General features: G+C 39.3%; 2 protein-coding genes across 2 annotated transcripts in view; both read right to left on the bottom strand.

Moving 5' to 3' along the window:
* LOC134674183 (uncharacterized) overlaps nucleotides 1-3,094 on the bottom strand; it is a 42,309-nt gene extending 39,215 nt beyond the window's left edge. The window contains exons 1-2 of the mRNA XM_063532240.1: nucleotides 2,735-3,094; nucleotides 1,644-1,886 (exon numbers count right to left, since the gene is read on the bottom strand). Of these exons, the coding sequence (XP_063388310.1) occupies nucleotides 1,644-1,886; nucleotides 2,735-3,094 (603 nt within the window). The remainder of the gene's footprint in view (nucleotides 1-1,643; nucleotides 1,887-2,734) is intronic.
* A 13,178-nt stretch (nucleotides 3,095-16,272) lies between these two features.
* Nucleotides 16,273-20,913, bottom strand: LOC134673840 (uncharacterized). The gene is made up of 2 exons (XM_063531875.1): nucleotides 20,828-20,913; nucleotides 16,273-19,891 (listed from the first exon to the last, which is right to left on the bottom strand). The coding sequence occupies exons 1-2, from the start codon at nucleotides 20,897-20,899 to the stop codon at nucleotides 16,304-16,306; spliced, it is 3,660 nt and encodes a 1,219-aa protein (XP_063387945.1). The 5' UTR covers nucleotides 20,900-20,913; the 3' UTR covers nucleotides 16,273-16,303.
* Between the last annotated feature and the right edge of the window lie 456 nt (nucleotides 20,914-21,369).

Genomic DNA, 21,369 nt, shown 5'->3' with positions numbered 1-21,369 from the left:
CGAGTTATTTCGTAGTCGACATCTAACGTCAAGTAACGGAACTATCAGTACCGCTACTTGACACCAGATGACAAGTGTCGCTACTGACGAAAAATGTACTATTAGTTTTCGTTCGCCGCGGCATCTATTGTCAACTAGCAGTACTGATAAATTCTGCTACTTGACACTAGATGTCGACTACGAAATAATTCGCGTTTTGATAAGAAAACTGATGTATGGAGTTACCACTCTTTCTTTACTTATATTACTCTATGCTACTAGACTACCTACTTACAGTAGTGAGGTGGAAATCACTTACAAATTTAAAAAAGGTTCCACTGAAAAAACATGGAGGTGATATATATATAATTGGCCGGTACTGTAAGTTCAATATTGATATTAGATTAATACTGGGGGACTTTAATATTTAGAATGGGTTTGTATGAGGACGAATGATTTTACTAGATTTAATTATTATAGGCTTGAAAGGTTTATCTATTGATACATCCTTTTGAGGCCTGGAAGGGAGTGTGTTGTTGGAAATTATAGTGAAAGGATTAGAATATGAGGGGGGCATTGTGGAAGTAGCTGTAGCTTGTGATGATGATGACCATGGGTTAACTTGTCTTATTTGAGGACAGGTCAAGAACATACCATCTATTGTATGCATCATTCTCAACCTGTCCTCAATACTAATTAGGGTAAAAGCACCAGTAGTCAGCCTTATAACGAAATTTCTATGTTCAAGATCGTATAATTTACACACTTATGTACCAATAGGTATTATCAATGTTTTTTCTGTTCAAGAATTTAATAAAGTTTAATTTTTGTAAATAATAAAACTTAATTGAATTCAACTTTCGGAAATATTTAATTAAATATAATAAAAGGGCATTTTTGCCAGTAATCAGCCCCCTGTATACCAATACACAGCCTTTAGGTACCCAGTGCCCAGCCATCCCATTCTAATGGCTGTTTAGTGGGTTCAAATAGAGTGAGCTTATTGTCCAGTGGTCAGCCAAAGGCTGACTACTGGGTATTTAATGTATTTCAATCAACTAAATTCATAATAACGTAATTTTTTAAAGGGGCTTGATATAACGACTTACACTTCATTTTAAAATAATAACAAATCCTAAATCCTATGGTCAGCCTCCCCCGGCTGACTTCTGGGTTTACGACCTTTTTAAAATTACTGCTTCAAACCCGGTACTCAGCCAGGGGAGGCTGACTATTGGATTTTGTACAAAAAAGTAGTTTCCAATAGTCAGCCGCCATAAAAATGTTACTTCCACATGGATTAATATTAATCTTTTACGTTTTTCAGATAGTTTAGGTATTAATTAGGTGAAGCAGTCCATATTCTTTTAAAAATAAATCACAATTCGGCTGCTATCGTCTTATCAAAATACCATGTGACATTCCAAAAAAAATGGCGCATATCTCTTAACCTTTCATGTCAGAAGACACCACCACTTTGAATTTTTTTTGTGGATCATCGTAGAGTATTCGTTTAAAAATTAAGGTATTTTTCAATGAATAGCTTATCAATCTATAATATTACCTAGTTTTCACATGAAAATTAGGAAAACTTAATTATTTACAGCCAAAAATAGGCAAGAAAGGCTGACTACTGGCGCATGGCTGAGCACTGGTGCCTTTACCCTAAGTGCTCTCAACTTTTTGGCCAAAAGTTGACCATATAAATCACAGTCGTCTGGATCCTGAGTATCTTTAACACAATGCTTCATAGTTGTGTTAAAGGTACTCAGGGCTTCTTCTACCATACGGCCTGCATGCAGAAGCTCCGGCGGATTTTGTTTTCTTCTGATAGTTTGAGATTGAGCTGGTGGTGATTTTTCAAGATTTTCTTCTTCATTTTCTTTATTCACATTTTCTTTGTCCTCCTAGAAAAATAAATTAATATTATTAATGTTATTTTTTTGCAGCTTCCTTCATGCCCCGAGGAATGGCTAGAAATTTCAAAAGGCTATTCATTGAAATTTCCTCGGGCCATCGGGGCTCTAGATGGCAAGCATGTTGCTTTGCAATGCCCAATTAACTCGGCATCTGAATATTTTAATTACAAGAGAACGTTCAGTATTGTCCTCCTGGCACTAGTAGACAGTCAGTGCAATTTTACTTTTGCTGACATCGGCTGCCAAGGTCGAATCAGTGATGGTGGCGTATTTAGAAACTGCATGTTGTGGGAAAAGATTTGCGACAACCAACTGAATCTGCCACCACCACATCCATTGCCCGGATTAAATAAACATGTGCCTTATGTGTTCTTGGCTGATGCAGCATTTGCTCTTTCGGAGAATGTAATGAAACCGTATCCCGGAAACCTTGAGCGGGGAAATCCACGACGCATATTCAACCAACGATTGTCAAGTGCTCGTGTTACAGTAGAGAACGCTTTTGGTATACTGGTTACCAAATTTCGGGTTTTCAAAAAACCTATACAATTGCAACCAGAGAAAGCTAGCATTGTTACATTAACTTGCATATTGTTACACAATTACTTGAGGCGTAGCAGGACATCGTCGCATATCTACACGCCTCCAGGTTCAATTGATCAATATGACCGGAACGACGTTCTCATCCAACCAGGCTCATGGAGAAACGAAACCGATACGACGTGTGCCGTTCGCAATATGCGGCAAATACCACGCCGATCTCCTCTTAACGCCACACAAATCAGAGACGAGTTTACTACTTATTGTATTCGTTAAAATAAACATGATTATCTTACCGTCGTTATTGTTTTCTTTGGGGTATCCTTATCCCTTAAAAAGCTGTCCAGAACTTCGTACGCGAACCAACATGGCTTGTATATTTCGTCCGCACCGGCCCCGGACTTAATCGACTTTTTCACTTTAAGTTTGTAGGCCCTGTAGCTCGATAATAGGGAATTACGCTTTTGTTGAAGTTTATCTACAGGTATTTCCAATATATCGCTTATTCGCGACCACGCGTCGTATGTGCGTAATTTATTTTTATAGTCTCTTAATGACACATCCCATAAAATGGGCTCAGCCTGGTAGAGCTGTATAAACAACAGCTCTATCTGGTTGTTCCATTGAATATTTTGAATTTGAACATCTTTTTCCATTTTTATTAAAACGCACAGGATACTATCAAACCAATTAGCCGCCATACAGCCCATCGACACCCCATACTATGATAAACTATGAACGTACTTGTTACCAACATTGAGGCATAGAAATAATCTTATCGAATTAAAATGACTGTTGTTGCATTTTGGTAGCACATACCATGTAATAATAAACTATCTGTATCATATCTTTAATATGTTAAATAAAATTATTATTATATTTTGCTTTTATTTTATTAATCCTAGTGATACTCAAAATTTACTGTTACTATAGTACAGTACAGCAGCATGTACAGTCGCCATCAGATATATCGAAGCGGCCAAAGTGCTCACAAATATCTGAACACGCCTCTATTGTCATGGCGCTAGGTGCGTGTTCAGATATTTTTGAGCACCTCGGCCGCTCCGATATATCTGATGGCGACTGTATCGCACATTTATCGATATCGATAAAGAGTAGGTACGCCAGTAGTGGCAAGCCCTAGTGTTGTTTTTTTTTTGTATTGGCAATATTGACATGTATTTGGTGTGTTGGCACAATGTACGTTCATAATTCGGTTTAAGGCTTGTTCGAAAGTGCCGACTCTTAAAACGTAGTGATTATATGCTCAGTGCCGCCATATATAGAAGGTTATGACAATTTATCTTGTCAATGTCAACAGATAGCCAATAAAATAGTGTGTAATGTGGAGTCTTGCAAGTTCGCGCTTCGCGTCTCCTTTGACGCGGGCCGAAATACCGACAAAAAACGGAGAACAATCCGCGAAGGCGTGAACAATCTGCGAAATCGGCGCCACACTTGCGTTCGCGGCTTCGCCCGCGATTCACGCGCATAGTCTGGAGGGCGCTTTAGACCTTCATGGTTTCCATCATCTCGGCGAGCACTTCTGCTAGCTTTTCCATTGTAAAGGAATTAGTCAACTAGCTGTAGTTTGAGGTACCGCGGATATAACTTTGCGTGGAATTATTGTATTTTTATTTTATTCGATCATAACTCGTCGCCATTCTGTTGTATCTCTAATTACATTAAATAATAATATAGAAATATATATGTGCTTTATTTGATAGCTAAATCAATAACTCAACTAAACTCAAATGTGACATTCCTCTAGTCATTGATATCTAAGTAAACCATGAAGGTCTAACACTACAAATTTACGTGTGTAAGTATATACTTCAGAAATCGAAATCACGTGCGGAGTGCATACCGCGCAGATCTGCATAAACTTGTATGGTGCGTTTTAGGCAGTTTTAGCCCAACCGAATATTCGGTTTGGTATAAGCTGAACCGAACATTGGCCGTATTCAGCAAAGTCCATATTCGGCTCATCTATACTTATAATCCACATTAACCGCACACTATTTAAGCGTGTGGGCTGTAATGCTCGTTAGGTAGCGTTCTAATTAAATAATAGTATTTGACTATAAGATTCGGCGATTGGGACGCCGTGACCTATGACCCAAACTTCAGACTGTCCAATCAAATTGGGTTGTGGCGATCTATTGCCCAATTTATCCTCGTTAAACTAGCATCCACGTAGCATTACATGTGTGAGACTTGTTTTTGTTAATAGATTAGGTTAGTGTACAGTCCACGTCAAAGATATGTTTCCACTTTTGCACCTATCGTATGCAATTACGTATTTGCGGCACTTGCAATTGAATGAAACTCTCGGTCCTTGGTCGTCAGACACCAAAACCCTAGTAAAAGAAATTTCTACTAAACTAGTCTGGGTGTCTGGCGACCTACGAGCTGCCCCTTTTTTCGCACAAAAACTCAGCCTCGCGCCTTCGTCCTGGGAACAATGCCTCAGGCTAATTTAGGGCTAGATTTATGATTTATTTATTTTGTTATTTAATATCTCTTTTGCACCTTAAATATACTCCCTTGTAATAAGGCGAAAAATGTAAACATGTCTTTGACGACGACTGTACTTTATTGTAGGTACCTACCTACCTGTCCTGTGGAGGAATGAGAAAGATTTTTTTTCGATTTCGGTGTTGGTTGGTGCCATAGTAAAAGTTTCTCAATATAATCCCAAGACCTCTGTGGTAATGGGAATGCAGTTATTTTTAGCCACCCTGTAGAAGTAGATGCGATAATACAGCGGGTACATTCCACAGTTTGGGGGCTGTCCATAAATTACGTCATCGATTTATGACGATTTTTGACCCCTCCCCCTAAAATCATCCAAAAATCATGCTTCGAATGACCCCGTTTCCTCCTACGTCATGTTACTATCATCCGATGTCCAAACCCCTTAATTTGAAATGACGTAATTTATGAATAGCCCCTTAGCAGGCGAGGCAGGAAGTTGCCAACCAAGGGCCGATACAGACGGATTGCATCCGACTGCATTTATTTTGTATGAGAACTGCACGCCAACTGCAACGTAGGCATTTGGTTGGGTTTTGGTTGGTTTTATTTGACTTGGTTGGGGTTTGGTTGGCCGTTGGTCGAAAATTGCCCTTATTCCCACCACGTCGTTGAAATATTCCAGAAACTTAGTACAACTTTTATTTTTTGTCAAACTCGCTATTCATCTACCAAAACGGATCATTTCGGGACAAATAGGCCAGTTATACGAAACAAATTATGTCAATGTTCGCCGAGCACGCAACATTCGACACGCAAACGCGAATAAAATTATAAATATGGACAATTTGACCTACATGAAGACAGGGATGGGTAGTACGAGTAGAGTAGGTAGCAAAGATATCATCATCATCATATCAGCCAGAGGACATCCACTGCTGGACATAATAGGCCTCCCCTCCCCCAAAGAGTGCCACAATGACCAGTCTTGCGCCACCCGCATCCAGCGGACTCCCGCGACCTTTACCAGGTCGTCAGTCCACCTACCTTGTGGGGGTCTACCCACGCTGCGCCTTCCGGTAGCAAAGATATACACGGTGGCTAAAAAATAACTGTATTGCCGTTGCCAGGGAGGTTTTGGGATTATACTGAGCAACTTTTACTATGGGACCAACCCCGAAATCCCGAAAAAATAACATTATATCTCGGATATCTCCCATAGACCATCCCATGGACCAGCAAAATGTATGATGGCTCCTCTACACGATGGGCCAGCGCCGGCCACTCCAAGGGACGCAGCCATGCGGTAGAATGAGATAGCAATATCACTTGCTCCCTCTAATACATAAATACGTCCCTTGGAGTGGCCGGCGTTGGCCCATCGTGTAGAGGAGTCATGAAACCGCCAAATATTTTTTCGCGAAACGATAGAAAACAATTATTATGCACTACATCTATCTGTAGCTACCCAAACTACACGTTTTTATCACAACATAAAAACTTTTTACAAAAAAAAGAAAACCGACTTCAAAAAGGATGAAATAAAATATTATCCTTTTTAAGTCTATGCGTTACCAACTGATATGTGTGAAGTCGGTGCCAAGCCAACTTTTGAAGCATACCATGATTTTGGTGCGATTCGATAAGGATGTACGTTGGATTGCCTTACACGACGACAATGAACGTACTTTTCGTAGGTACAGTTGACGTTAAAAACTGTACATGTTCGTACATGTTTTGTGATCGTCACGAATAAAAGTCTTTTATTTTTTAATATGTTTATACTTCTTATTACAAAGGAGTAAGGTGCAAAAGTTTAAACATATCTTTGACGTCGACTGCCCATACAACCATTTCCAGTCGCCGTTACGACGCGGTGTAGACACATCTTGTGTCGACACCGTCTGTTTCGGTCACAATTCCAGTCGCAGAGTCGTCGCCGTGTCGACACAGTTACCAGAAATGGGGAAGGGTCGACACATGACACAAAGTGACATAAAGTGTGGTCGCCGTGTGCACACATTGTTACTAGTTTGCGACTACTTTATGCCAAAATCATTCGTTCATTCGTTCATTTCGTTCCTGTCAAATGGAAACTGTCAGATGGAAAAATAGTTAAATAAAAATAAGTGACATTAATACGCCATCTCTAAAACGGATTACAAGACGTAATTATATATTGTTTGCATTTATATTACAATAGGACTTAAATTATTATGGGGAATTAAACTGCTCGAGTGATTTGATAAACTAAGTGTAATATAATCAACGCGCCACCACATCGTTTTAGTTTAGCCGGAAATGAAATTGTTTACTTCTCAGTGCTTGTGTTCATAAATATATTATTTGATGCATTTTTAGTACTTCGATGCGTATACTATACTTAAATAACAGAAATAACGCTTTACATACTACGAAACTTGTTAATTATGATGTATAAATGTGGTTTAAGGCTGAGAAATATTGCAGTCACAAAGTAGTCGCAAATGTTTCGACTTTGTGTCGACTCTGTGTAGACACATGACACGCGCTGTCAAAAGTAATAACAAAGTTACTGGATTTGCAAAATGGCTCCTTGTGTTCATTTGTTTTCAGATATTCTCAAAGTGTAAAAATGACGTGGTCAGAGATGGGACTTAGATTAACTGTTTATTCGACTAATTAATGGAATAAAAAAGTTAATCCTCAAATTTTAATCACGATTAGTTTAGTCGACATAACATAGATTGAAATTGAATTAATCTGAACATTAATCGAATAAATTAACGATTAGGTTGGAAGTTGACAGGGGGCCATTTATGTACGTAAAAATAATAGAAATGTCTTGCATGCAGATGGTAGCCAAACACTTTGTCATAAAAGTCGAGATGGGTGTCGATTTATAGGTTTTAGGGAGTGACGATTTCGAAAATGATGACCATTTTGGAATCCAAAATGGCGGCCATGCACTATGCCATAAAAGTCGTCAGGGGTGTCGTTTTATAGGTTTTAGGAGGCGCAGATTTCAAAAATGATGACCATTTTGGATTCCAAGATGGCGGCCATGCACTATGTCATAAAAGTCGTCATGGATATCGTTTTATAGGTTTTGGGGGGCGCAGATTTAGAAAATGATGACCATTTTGGATTCCAAAATGGTGGCCATGCACTATGTCATAGAAGTCGTCATGGGTGTCGTTTTATAGGTTTTAAGGGGCGCAGATTTCGAAAACGATGACCATTTTGGATTCCAAGATGGCGGCCATGCACTATGTCATAAAAGTCGTCATGGATGTCGTTTTATAGGTTTTAGGGGGCCCCGCTTACGAAAATGATGACCATTTTGGAATCCAGAATGGCGGCCATGCACTATGTCATGAAAGTCGTCATGGGTGTCATTTTATAGGTTTTGGGGGGCGCAGATTTCGAAAACGATAACCATTTTCGATTCCAAAATGGCGGCCATGCACTATGTCATAAAAGTCGTCATGGATGTCGTTTTATAGGTTTTAGGGGGCCCCGATTTAGAAAATGATGACCATTTTGAAATTCCAAAATGGCGGCCATGCACTGTCATAAAAGTTGTCATGGGTGTCGTTTTATAGGTTTTGGGGGCTCAGATTTAGAAAATGATGACCATTTTGGATTCCAAAATGGTGGCCATGCACTATGTCATAAAAGTCGTCATGGGTGTCGTTTTATAGGTTTTAGGGGGCGCAGATTTCGAAAATGATGGCCATTTTGGAATCCAAAATGGCGGCCATGCACTATGTCATAAAAGTTGTCATGGGTGTCGTTTTATAGGTTTTAGGGGGCCCTGATTTCGAAAATGATGACCATTTTGGAATCCAAAATGGCGGCCATGCAGTATATTAAAGTCGTCATGGCTGTCGTTTTATAGGTTTTAGGGAGCGCAGATTTCGAAAATAATAACTATTTTGGAATCCAAGATGGCGGCCATGCACTATGTTAAAAGTCGACATGGATGTCGTTTTGTTGGTCATGGTCATCATTTTCGAAATCTGCTCTTCCTAACAACTATAAATCAACATCTATGACGGCTTATATGACAAATTGCACGGCAGACATCTTGGAATCCAAAATGGTCATCATTTTCGAATTCTGCACTCCCTAAAACCTATAAAACGATATCCATGACGACTTTTATGACAAAGTGCACGGCACACATCTTGGATTCCAAACTGGTCATCATTTTCGAAATCGGCACTTCCTAAAACCTATAAAACGATATCCATGACGACTTTTATGACAAAGTGCACGGCACACATCTTGGATTCCAAACTGGTCATCATTTTCGAAATCGGCACTTCCTAAAACCTATAAAACGATATTCATGACGACTTTTATGACAAAATACGTAGCCGCCATCTTGGATTATAAAATGATCATCGTTTTCGAATTCTGCACTCCCTAAAACCTATAAATCGACATCCGTGACGACGCAAGTTATCTTTATTTTCAGATCTAACAAATTGCTACAGAATACAAAGGACAAAAAAAGAAGCGAGGAGGTAATGAAACAAGCAAAAATACAGATGATTCCTCGACGCAATGGGATGCTTCTTAAATTGTGTCCAGATTTTTTTGTCATCAAAGTTTTTATTTTTCACGTATTACTCTCACAAGTTCCGTGACATTTCGACCTTGTAATTTTTTAAGTAAATGTTTTTGTTTATCTGTGAGGATCTCACTAGAATAATATAATCAAGGTATGTTTATATTTGATGATTGAAATAGTAACGCAAAAAAAAAATATATTTGTGTCTTATATTCCTGCCGAAGACTTTTATTTTTCCTTTTCCTTCTACACAAGTTTGCTCAAGTAATAAGAATTTAGGGCTCTCAATTTTATTTTGACTTCTACAACAGTAAAGCTACGAGGCCATGTTTGGTATCGTTTTCGTATAAATTCGCAGTACCAAATTTAGTTATGGTATCACATTGACACCATTCCAAAGTAAAAACATATAAACTGCTGCTCACGCTTAAACTGCTGAACAGTTTTAATTTAAATTTAGTACACATATATTTTGAGTCCCGAGACAGGACATAATAAGTTATCTCAAAAATCATCCTTCAAAAGTGTGAAATGAGGTGTAGGGGGGAATTCAGAATTGACTTCTTGAAGTTAATACTGTTTAAGTTTAGGTTTGAAGTCAAAAAACATGACTTCATTTTTAACTAAATCAAAGATGTAGACCATCCCAAATATAATATAAATCGGTTCAGCGGTTATTGATTTCCCGTACAAATTTCCACGCCACTTTTCACACCTTCAAAAGATGATTTTGGTTATAAGATCTATCCTATGTCCTGTTCCGGGACGCAAACTATTTCTATACCAAATTTCAACGAAATCGGTTCAGCGGTTAAGCGTCAAGAGGAGTTTAAAAAAAACCGACCAAGTGCGAGTCGGACTCGCGTATTAAGGGTTTCGTACATTAAGTCCGACTCGCGCTTGCCTGCACATTTCTAATAGGTTTTCCTGTCATATATAGGTAAGGAACTATTTTGTGTATTCAGACAGACAGACATACAGACGCACGAGTGATCCTATAAGGATTCCGTTTTTTGCTTTTGAGGTACGGAACCCTAAAAAGATTTTTTTTAATTTTGTGGAATGGTGTCAATGTGATATCTTAAATGGATTCAGCAACCCAGATTTATACGGAAACGATACCGTACACGGCCTAGCACCTTCACTGATGTAGATATATCAAGATAAAATTGAGAGCCCTAAATAAACTTTCAAGAGCGGATATCTCAAAAACTATTCAACATATCGAAAAAATTGACGGAATAAACTTGTAACAAATTAAATTAACTTTCATTTTGTATAAGTGGCCATGTCGCTAAGATGCATAGTTTCCGAGATATAATCGAAAAACCGGAAAATGGGACCTTCAAAGCCCCCTCTCTTCCCCCCGCTCAAGGGCTACGGCCGGGGACTTTTGATATGTTCACCTCCTAACTTGTCCTAACCAACTTACAGAGTCAAAAATTGTGTTCCGAGCATTTCCCTCTACAACTTTTTTGAGTATTCGTTGGCTGACCTAAGTAGCTTATTGCATTTCTTTAAAAACTTTTCTGTAAAAGGTTGACGGGTGTTGGGTGTTTATATGGTTTTGGTCGATTATTATCATTTGCATCGCCCACGATGACTTACTAGAATTACTTACGAGCACACGAGACACTAATAGTAGTTTGACAAACCTTGGTTTTCAAGAGGTATTTTATATTGACATTTGCTGTCACAAATTTGCTGTCAGATTTAGTCGCAAACCGCACGCAAAGTGCACACAAATGTGTCGACACCTTGTTACGGAAAAGTGTACACACGGCGACGACACTTTGTTTCGAAACAATTCTAGACACATTGTGTGGACTCTGTTACGACACATCTGACATTTAGTTACCACTTTGATGATTCTGCGACTGGAATGGTTATATGGGTGTACCTAAGAACACACCTCAGAACACACGATCAAACCTTCTTGGCACAGTCCGTACCATGTTTGTCGGCACGCAAGCGTGGGATTGGGATTGAAGTTATTTCCCGTCCCTTATTTAGAGGATTATATTTCAAAATATAAAACAATTCAAGGATTTGTTGGCAAATTTCACCTAAAGCGGTTCAGTTGTTTAGCCATGAAAAGGCGACAAAGAGGCAGACAAAATTACTTGCACATTTATAATAGTTATTAAGTACAGTTCTAATGGGATTTATAGTCATAAAGCTGATTATTTTTGACAGGTATTGTTACTACTTGGCTTGGCACCGACTTCAAACATATCAGTTGGTAACGCATAGACTTAAAAAGGATAATATTTTATTTCATATATCCTTTTTGAAGTCGGTTTTTTTTTTGTAAAAAGTTTTTATTTTTCCATTTTTAGTTTTAACGCACTCTTAAGAGCGCGACGCATGAATGAAAAACAACATCATGATTAACACTAAATTCGTGGACATACTTTAATCAATATGTAATCAGGAATTTTCTCGAGTCCGTCTGGGAAATCATAATTCCTGTCACTACACTAAATCCATCCTCCGCCCCGCCACTGACCCAATCCCTCAACCCCCCCGATCACTCTACCTCACAGCGCATCAACCCCTGATCCATGTACCCCTCGGCCCTGAACCAACAGCCCTTCAACCACCATTACCCGACCCCTTAACTCCTTACCCTAACCCCCGATCAGTACCTATCCTTACCAGCTTACCAAGAGTTTGACACTGATTTATTCGCTAGCGTGTGTGTAACTTACCTACTTTCTTTGCATCTCGCTCGTACTGGCATATTAGTGCGAGCGAGATGCATAAAAGTAAGTTACGAAGACGTTAGCGTTGCTAACATAGCGAATATGTCAATGTCAAACTCGTGGTAAGGCTACACTTGCACTACATCAAATTGGCGGTGTTCGGAAGCAAATGCTCAAGTTACTTTAGAAAACACCGAAATCACTTTACATGTGCCTTTAAAAACTGAGGAGTTCCCTCAATTCCTCATGGATTCCATCATCAGACCAGAACCAAAAATAATACGGAAACACCTTCCAAGCAATTCCTTCCAAACAAAAAAAGAATTACTCAAATCGGATCACAGGTGCCGAAGTAATCGCTGAACATACTACATTTATAAAATCATCATCATTATCATCAAAACAATCATCATCATCAGGTCTATTTCATCAAAGTGGTGGTTTTCGGGAGAAAATGCTCGAGTTGCTTAAGAAAACACCCAAATCACCATGCATGTGCCTTTAAAAATTGAGGAGTTCCCTCAATTCCTCATGGATCCCATCATCAGAACAGAACCAAATTAAAATGGGACCAACTCGGAGGTAGCTCCTATCAAACAAAAAAAGAATTACTCAAATCGGACTACGGATGTCGGAGTAATCGGTGAACGTACATAGAAAAAAAAAATAGCCACAACCGAATACAGAACCTCTCCTCCTTCTATGAAATGGAAGTCGGTTAAAAATCAAATCCATCACAACACAATACATTTTCGTGACATTTCATAACATTTCACAGGAAATTGTAACACAAATACCAACCTACTAAACCAAATACCCCTAAAAGTTAAAGTTAAAAACCGAGAAAAATTTGCACTTATCAAAGGCTTTATAGCGTGGACATAAGATTTATTTTAGCTTGGCCTGCGGGGACAATAATTGTAAAACGTTAATTGCAGTACCCATTAACTTTAGGACATAGTAATCTAGAATATCTAGATCAATCAAGGCATTAGGCATTGCATGTTGACGGGAGACCAATTAATAATAAAGATAGTACGTAAACTGTAAAAATATGGGAGCACAAATCATCTCAAAAATATGTCCCATAGCTCTTATATCAGCGAATTAAGAACTATGGGACATATTTTTAAGTTGGCTACACCCATATTTTTACAGTTGACTGTACCTAATTTGAATACCTACACAAACATACTTGCTTGGTTTTTGGGAGAAAAGAAAATAACAATAATGTCAAAAAACAGTCCCCAAGCAAGCTCGGCCGAATTTCACCTTCTCACATAACAACAAACTGAGTTTCATTCTCATTTTAAAACTACGTGTTGGATTGTAATAAAACTTTGCACATACAATGAAATGAGGTGTATCTAGTTCTGTAATTAGTTTAAGTATATACGAGTATCCAGGCGTGGCTCACTCCGCGATTTCGTCGCGTCGCAACAAGTACATCCGTTCCATTCCACACCAATTTTGGCCGTAAGCCGCGCGTGGCGCTGTCGCCGCCTAGCGGTCATACCTGTCTACCTAGTACTAGTTTATTATGTGATATAGCTCCAGTATATAAAACAAACGAAATAGAGCTAAAACAAGTCTTTTATGTATAAAAAAATTCGCTGTATTTATCTATGGTATCCTGAAGCTAGATAAACGAATTACAGTACTAGATATACTAAGGTATACAGGTACGGGTAGGTAAGGTAGGATCACTCACGCTAGACCGGGCTGGGCCCGGGCCGAGGCGTCCGACATGTCATTTTCTATGACTAATCGGTGATCACGTGGTGCTTTCCATAGAAAACGAAGCGCCGGAAGCTTCGGCCCGGTCTAGCGTGAGTCATCCTTTATCCTATTGTAAGTAGAAAGTTTCAAAGCAATCTATTTAGTCATAATGTAAGGCCCGAGTGGACGCTCGAGTTGAGCGTGCAGCGGGGCGGGGCGTGCATGTTAAACAAATGCAAACATATAGGAGCGGCCTTAGTGCACGCTGCCACAGAATAAATAATAGTACTAGGTACAGAAGACTCACTCTCTAACAAAACGCATCTGTCACGATCAGCACAGATATGGCCGCTAATAGGTGGCGACAGCGCCACGCGCGGCTTATGGCAAACCCCAAAATTGGGGTCGAACAGATGTACTTTTAGCTACCTGTAGCAAAGCGACAAAATCGCGGAGTGAGCCACACCTGACGCTGCTCAAATCACTTGTGAGCCCGACGCCACGCTGCACGCCCCGCCGAACGCTCCGCTTCGAGCGTCCACTCAGGCCTTACACATAGGCGGATAATCTAGTCGTGTAATAAGTAAATAAAACGCATGTATATAAATCCGTTTTTATTCTTTTGTTCATAAAGTAGTTAACAATTCAATCAACTTACAGACTAAGTACAGCCTTCGATCACAATCAAATTCTTTTATCATTTGTACTTGTATTAGTATCTATATTATAATATAAGATTCAGTTATTACTTTTTTTATTTCTCAGAACTAAATTAATTACCATATAAAAGACTTCCAGATTTGAATATTCTTACAAAAATATCATAACATTTTCATATAAAAATAGTGTCACTCTCAGGGTCTGCTAGACTTCTTGGTAGTTGGGTTTTTTTTTCTTAGTATGGACTTGAGGCAGGGGTGCGAAACTCCTGAGATCGGCCAAACTCGGCTCCGCTCGGCTCAGCATTGCTCCGAGCAATTATTAGGGTTGGCACCACTTGACTTCCTTTGGCGTGCACGACCACAGATAAGATAATCATTTGAATTTTGACAACCCTAAATAGCCGAAAGGGATAGTGCCATATATTAGGAAGGGATAGCATGATTCGACCCTGAACCGCTGTCAAACTTCGGTTTTGTAGGAAGTTTCCTTTCTGTACGGTAGTACTATTATTTATTCTGTGCTTGAGGGCTAGAGTTGGGTTGGCGAGAGTACTGCCGACAACCCACCACGCAAAATAGGCGTAATGGTGTTGGCAACTGTCAAAGGTTTGCATAGATGGCGCCATCATAGCTTGCCTCCTTTTCTATGAGATTTGGCTTAAAGGGCTGGCATCCAGGGTATTAAAAAACAAAAATTTCACAGAATTCTAGGGATTGACAGGGCAAGCTATGATGGCGCCATCTGCTAAAAACTTCCACCGACCAACCCCTTTTATATGACGTCGAGTTGCGGAAACCAAGTCCGAGAATACTTATAACCTATATGTGACGTTATCTATGAAAAGGGACCTTATTGTCGATGGCCCTTACGTCATTATTAACGATGCTCCGATATAAATACAATGGTGCGCGACGCTGTGCGGCGTAAGCGCCATCGACAATAAGGTCCCCTTTTCATAGATAATGCCCCATATAGTGTCACTCTCGCAAAATAGACTCCGTAATAGTTTTGGACGTTTTGAGGTCAACTGAATGGGGTCGACCGGTCGAAGTCAATCATTTCAAAAGTAAAGATAGGCCCGTTAATATACATAATCCCAAACGAACATTACAATTAAGCAACACAGCGCCATCTATAGTTTAGTATACACACTACGTTTTTTTCTGAGATCGACACATCACACATTTCGAGTTTCACTTTGTGAAGTTAAATTCTTATAACTGAGCCAACAATTTAATAATCTCAATATCACATCAAATCTTAGTAAACAAAGAATTATGAAAAAAAAAAAACATCTTAAACCTAAATACTGAGAACACATAGCCTCATAAAACACGTTATAGTTTTTATTAAAGGCTTCAGTGTTTCACTTGACTTATATCGACCGGGATTTGCACCGTGAACCGAGCGCGGTCTACACAACTTTGACACCCGCCCGCTATAATCAGAGGGGCTACCGCGAAAACCGAAATTCGCAAATTGCGGAATCTTTCTCTTTTACTCCAATGCAGGCGTAATTAGAGAGACAGAGAAAAATGCCCGCAATTTGCGAACTTCGATTTTCGCGGTTATAGCCCAGTTACCCGTGAACAAGATGCATGTAACTGCGCCGAAATATCGGGAGCTCGAAAACAATACAAAAGGTAATCACGGTTTATATCCCGGTCGATGTAAGTCTAGTGAAGCTAACCGTGAATCATTAAAAACTTCAGTGTTTGTCTTATTTATCAATATTATATAAAAAATCAATCATCAGAATCCTCTTCTTTGCTACGATTCAACCAGTCTTCCAAATCCTCAACCCTATACTTGTCCATCGACTCATCAGGGTCCCTGGTCGTGAACTGCTGGTACATCTCCACAATCTTCTCCCTGTCTTTCTTCCCGAATGGCGTCGGCATTCGCAGCGCGAGGTATTTCGCGATCACAGCGCGCGCGAGCTGGATATGATGGAGCGGACGGTGTTTAGATCTTTTTGGAGACTTAGACCAGGGGAATTTCGGGGCTAGACGACGGAGCACCCAAGCCTTGAGGCGCATAGGAGACCCTTTCATGCGGAGCGCTCGTTCGCACTCCCAACAGATACGGAAAATGTCCTCGCTCGGCAAGCATAAAGCGTAGATCCATCTTACAGTTATGAACTTATGAAACCAAAGCTTCTTATCAGTACAAAGCAAATCAATGCACTCTTCGCATTTCAAGCACTTTGCAAATTTAGCTGCGATCCAGCCCGCTAAGAAACCGACCATGTTCTTTCTTATCGATAAGTCTATTTCTGTGTCCATCGCTTTGGAGTAATCACGGACTAATTTAGTCGCTCTTTCTTCTTCTGAAGTCTTTTTCATCTTCTTAAGCCTGTATTGGCCGGAGTACACGTCATCATAGGAGCGCTTACCAGATGTTAGCTTAATAGTGACCATCGGAGGAAACCTATTTTGCAACGGCCAGTGTCCTAATGGGACACTTTTGTCAGAAAACTGCGGGTTTTTCTCAAGATATTCAAATAAATTGTTATAGAAACGTTGGAAACGTTCTCCAGATAAAGAGTCGGCGTCTAAATAGTCGTATGCTCTTAAATTGTTCACCAAATCTTCCGCTTGCACTTTGCACAGTCGCTGAGGATTTAAGTAAGTGATTCTCTTCTCCTTTTTAATGAGAGTAGTGTATAAATGCCTGAAACTCTCGATACAAATCAGGAATCCGATGAAACCACAGACCGGTTCGCCTTTGAGAAAGTATCGGTAGCCTTGCAGGCGTTTCCAGGCAAGATTCTCTCTATCCAAAGTCGATAACTTATTGTCTTCATTGGAAAATAAATGAATCAAATATTTCTTCGCCTCATGCAATTGTAAAGCAATATTTCGCATTCTAGCAGTCACCCTTGAGTTAAGTATATTATACAGCATATTGATAAACGCTATATATCTCTTCGTCGGTTCAATATCTGTGAACGTATCTGGTAATAATTTTTCAGCAAGCTCCAACGCTGGAATCAGACTTTTACTGAAAGTCTCCGATGTGAGATCGATTTTCGCGATGTGATTTTTCAGTTCGAAAAATTCTGGAGCCTCAAGATCGACGAAATCATCTGTAGGTAATCTCTTTAGCCTTCTTATTAAATTCCAGCGAATTTTTTTGCCCTCATCATCTTTCAAAACACCTTTGACTTCTAGTGTTTGACGCGCGCTCTTGAGAGCCAAGCAAGGGTCGATCCAAACAGCTACTTCACGGTCACACGACGGGTGCTTAAAAGTAGTCTTTAAATTCCTTATATTATCAAAGGAACACCCAAGATACTCAGCAGGAGTAGGATTCTCCAATGTGACCGCTACAACATCAGCTCCGGCCTCATTGCAATGCGTCAAACAGATCCTGATGTACTCTGCCTGCGTTTCAGCCGGAATGTTCCGCGCGAAAATGTAGCCTATTGGCATCTTCCAGTCTTCGTCTAAACTTACTAACACAAAAACGTAGGCCAATACAGCTTTGTCGATAAAATTGAAGTATTCACCATGTCCATAGTCCACCTGGTCACAATATCTACCTTCGTTATTCAAGAATATATCAATAAGCATCAAGGTACAAGTCTGTCGTTTCACTGAAGATTTTTCCTTTAAAATCTTAAAGGCTTTCTCCGACAGGCCCGGGTAATGATCATCTTTTAAATACCATGAATATAGGACTTTCAGCTCTGGTAGCGGAGTATTGTACGTTTCTAAGATATACTTGTAAGATGACGGCGAATAGAAGTTCAGGAAGAAAGCAAACTCTCTAAGATTGTCGTCTTCATATTCTTCGTCGTCTGAATATTCTATGGTTGTCCGAGTATTATTTTCATAATCGCGGTCTAACGAAGCCACGAATGACCACAAATGTGTCGCATAGTCTTCTCCAAATTCATCAGAAATACGATCCTCTTCATCTTCTTTTGGAATGCGCTTTTCCTTTATTAACTTCTTTAGAATATACTTGAAACTTTTAGTTATTTTGCCTGTAGGTAAATTAGATTCAGTGTGAGAATTTTCGGTTTCAATTTTGGAATTATCTGCTGGTTTTGTTGTGGTTAAGTCTTGTTGGGTTGTGCTTTGGCTTGCGTTGTTATTTGTCTCTTTACTTTTGTCCTCTGTTTCTAAGTTATTTTGTAGCAAGCGATCGTTACATTCTTCTTTTTCATTTTTAGAATTTTGACGTTCTACTTTGGATTTTTCACCAGTTTTTACTAAGTGTTCATTTTCCTCTATGATTGAATTATTATTTGCCTCTATTCTGTTGTCCTCCACTGGCACTAAATTAATTCCTTGCAAAATGTCTTTATGCATATCTCCTTTCTCGTTTTCAGAATTGTGATTGTCTTTTACTTCCTCTCCATGTTTTGTTAAGACAACTTGGTTATCTGGTTCTTTGGTTGCATTAGTATTTGTCTCTATTCTTCTATCCTTTACTGGTACTAAATTATTACCTAGAAAATTATTGGCCTTCTCTACATACATATCTCCAACCTGCTTCTGACTTTGATCATTTTTCATAGATTCTGTGGCAATACATTCTGATAAAATATAATTGTTACAATCTTTATTTGTTTCTTGAATTGTACTGTCTAAAGTTTTTTCAGGTGATAGATTATCATGCATCGGTTTCTGTTGTCCTTGATATTCTTCTTTTTGATTCTCATCACATGCTGGATAATCTTGCATTTTTTCTTGTACTTCTTCACATTCCATCTGGTTACCAACTATATTTCCTTGTTCCTCTTTTAATAAAATGTTTTCTTCACTACATTGTTTTCTGCTTGTATCGTCTAGTTCTAGAGGAACATTTGTATCGTTCTTAGGCAAATCACATGCCCCTTCTTTGAATTTATCTTTCTCAATAGATTCTATATCTTTTCCATCTTTTATTATATCTTTATCACATTCAACTTCACTTACATTACTAGTTTCTACAGTACCTTTATTTCCATCATTATCTTCTACCTCCTTGTCTGTTACACCAGCGTTACTGTCATTATTTTCATCATCATCATTAGACTCTTCAGCTTCATTAAGTTCCCTCATAAACAAATCGTATGAGCTTGTTCGTGATCTTGGAATTTTAGGAATCAAGAATCTATAGTTTTTCTCACATTTTTCTGCCTTCTCAGCATATTTTTCTTCAGAGATGGCCCCGTTTTCTTTCAGCATGAGTAGGAGCACCATATCAGGGGTGACTCGGTGTCCGCTAGCGGATTCTCCGTCAGATTCTGACTCTGTTCTCATGTTTACACTGGAGTCGGTGAAGTAAGACTCTGAATCTGATACTTCACTATCTTCTTCATCTTCACTCATAGCGTTGTCCTGGAATATAAATAATATAATGTTAACAGTTTACAAAAAATGTTTAGTAATTTTATAATAAATAAACTCAAATATATATCATTAAATACTAAATAATAAGTGACCAAGTCACTGATGGCCGAGGCGGAAATCGAACCCGCATCTTCGCACGAATTTACAAGTGCGACAGAGGCCAGTTTCGCGGTAGGCCCTCTGGACAGAGACACATGGTGGAATACGGGAAAGGCCAGGATTAGAGGATAGGATAGGATTCCTCGGGGACTGGCAGGACTAGCCCACCCCCTATCACGCAAAATAGGCGCCAGTCGTCGAGTTGCTGAAAATCGCCCGAACTACAATACAATACAATGGGAAAGGCCAATGCTAGGGCAGCCAGACGGAAAAGGGCTAGCAGTAAGGGACAGAAAAGGTGACCAAATGAAAAGGGTCCCAGGGCTCTAGAAAGGACATCCACTAGCCAGGTGGCAGGACGAAATTGTTACTACTGCGAACAAAGAATAGCAAAGCGTAGTAATGGATAAAGTCAGATGGAAACAGCTGAAGAAGGCTTTTACCCAGAAGGGGTACAGTAGAATAATAAAATAAAAAAATATATGTATACATAGAATTTTATAGATTTGCTATATTTTATTGAATAACCAGGGGTGCGAAACTCCTCCCTTATTAGGGCAAACTTGGCTCAGCTTTGCTCCGAGTAATTATTAGGGTTGACACAACTTGACTCGTAATGGCTTGAATTTTGACAACCCTAAATAGCCGAACGGGATACTGCCATATATTAGAAAGGGACAGCATGTTTCGACCCTGAACCGCTGTCACACTTCGGTTTTGAAGGAAGTGTCCTTTCTGTATGGTAGTACTATTATTAACTGTACTGTGGAACAACAAAGCTGTAATAAATAAAATAAATAGATATAAATAAGAAATGTTACTTACTTCTTCAGCTTCATTGTCCACTTCATTTCCATCTTCAATCGGTTGGCACTCCGGGGCCGGGTACTTGCACATGGTGGCTCCAACCAGTGTCCCTGGAATTTATAACAAACTACATCCATACTAATATTATAAATGCGAAGGTGTCTGTCTGTTGCCTCTTCACAGTTAAACCGCTGAACCAATTTGGATAAAATTTGGTACGGAGACAGTTTAGGGCCCCGTGAAAGGACATAGGGTAGTTTTAACCAATCATCATCATCCTTCCACGCAGATGAAGTCGGGGGCAGTTGCTAGTTCAATATAAAAACAAAACTTGCCTTCTGAGAGAATGCTAGTTTGTCTAAAAAAAAATTGCGTATTTGTTGGAACTGACCATCAGGTACATACTTTTCTATATGACTGCTGTATTTTCAAATGTATATTTGACAGACTTCAATAAAAATTGTCCTAGAGGAATATTTGTTTCAATAGGTTAAGAGTGGCAAGATAACCTGCTGATGCCTCGCGGTAAACTCTTACTCATGGCTTTTTGTCATATATTT

The sequence above is a fragment of the Cydia fagiglandana genome, chromosome 19 (assembly GCF_963556715.1).
Source record: "Cydia fagiglandana chromosome 19, ilCydFagi1.1, whole genome shotgun sequence".
Taxonomy (NCBI): Eukaryota; Metazoa; Arthropoda; class Insecta; order Lepidoptera; family Tortricidae; genus Cydia; species Cydia fagiglandana.
This window is presented reverse-complemented; position numbering and strand designations above follow the sequence as displayed.

Excerpts from the sequence above, each read along its gene's own strand:
- LOC134673840 (XM_063531875.1), bottom strand. The coding sequence starts at position 20,899 with ATGTGCAAGTACCCGGCCCCGGAGTGCCAACCGATTGAAGATGGAAAT. Across the intron at positions 19,892-20,827 it reads TGGACAATGAAGCTGAAGAA|GACAACGCTATGAGTGAAGA; the intron begins GTAAGTAACATT and ends TTTATATTCCAG.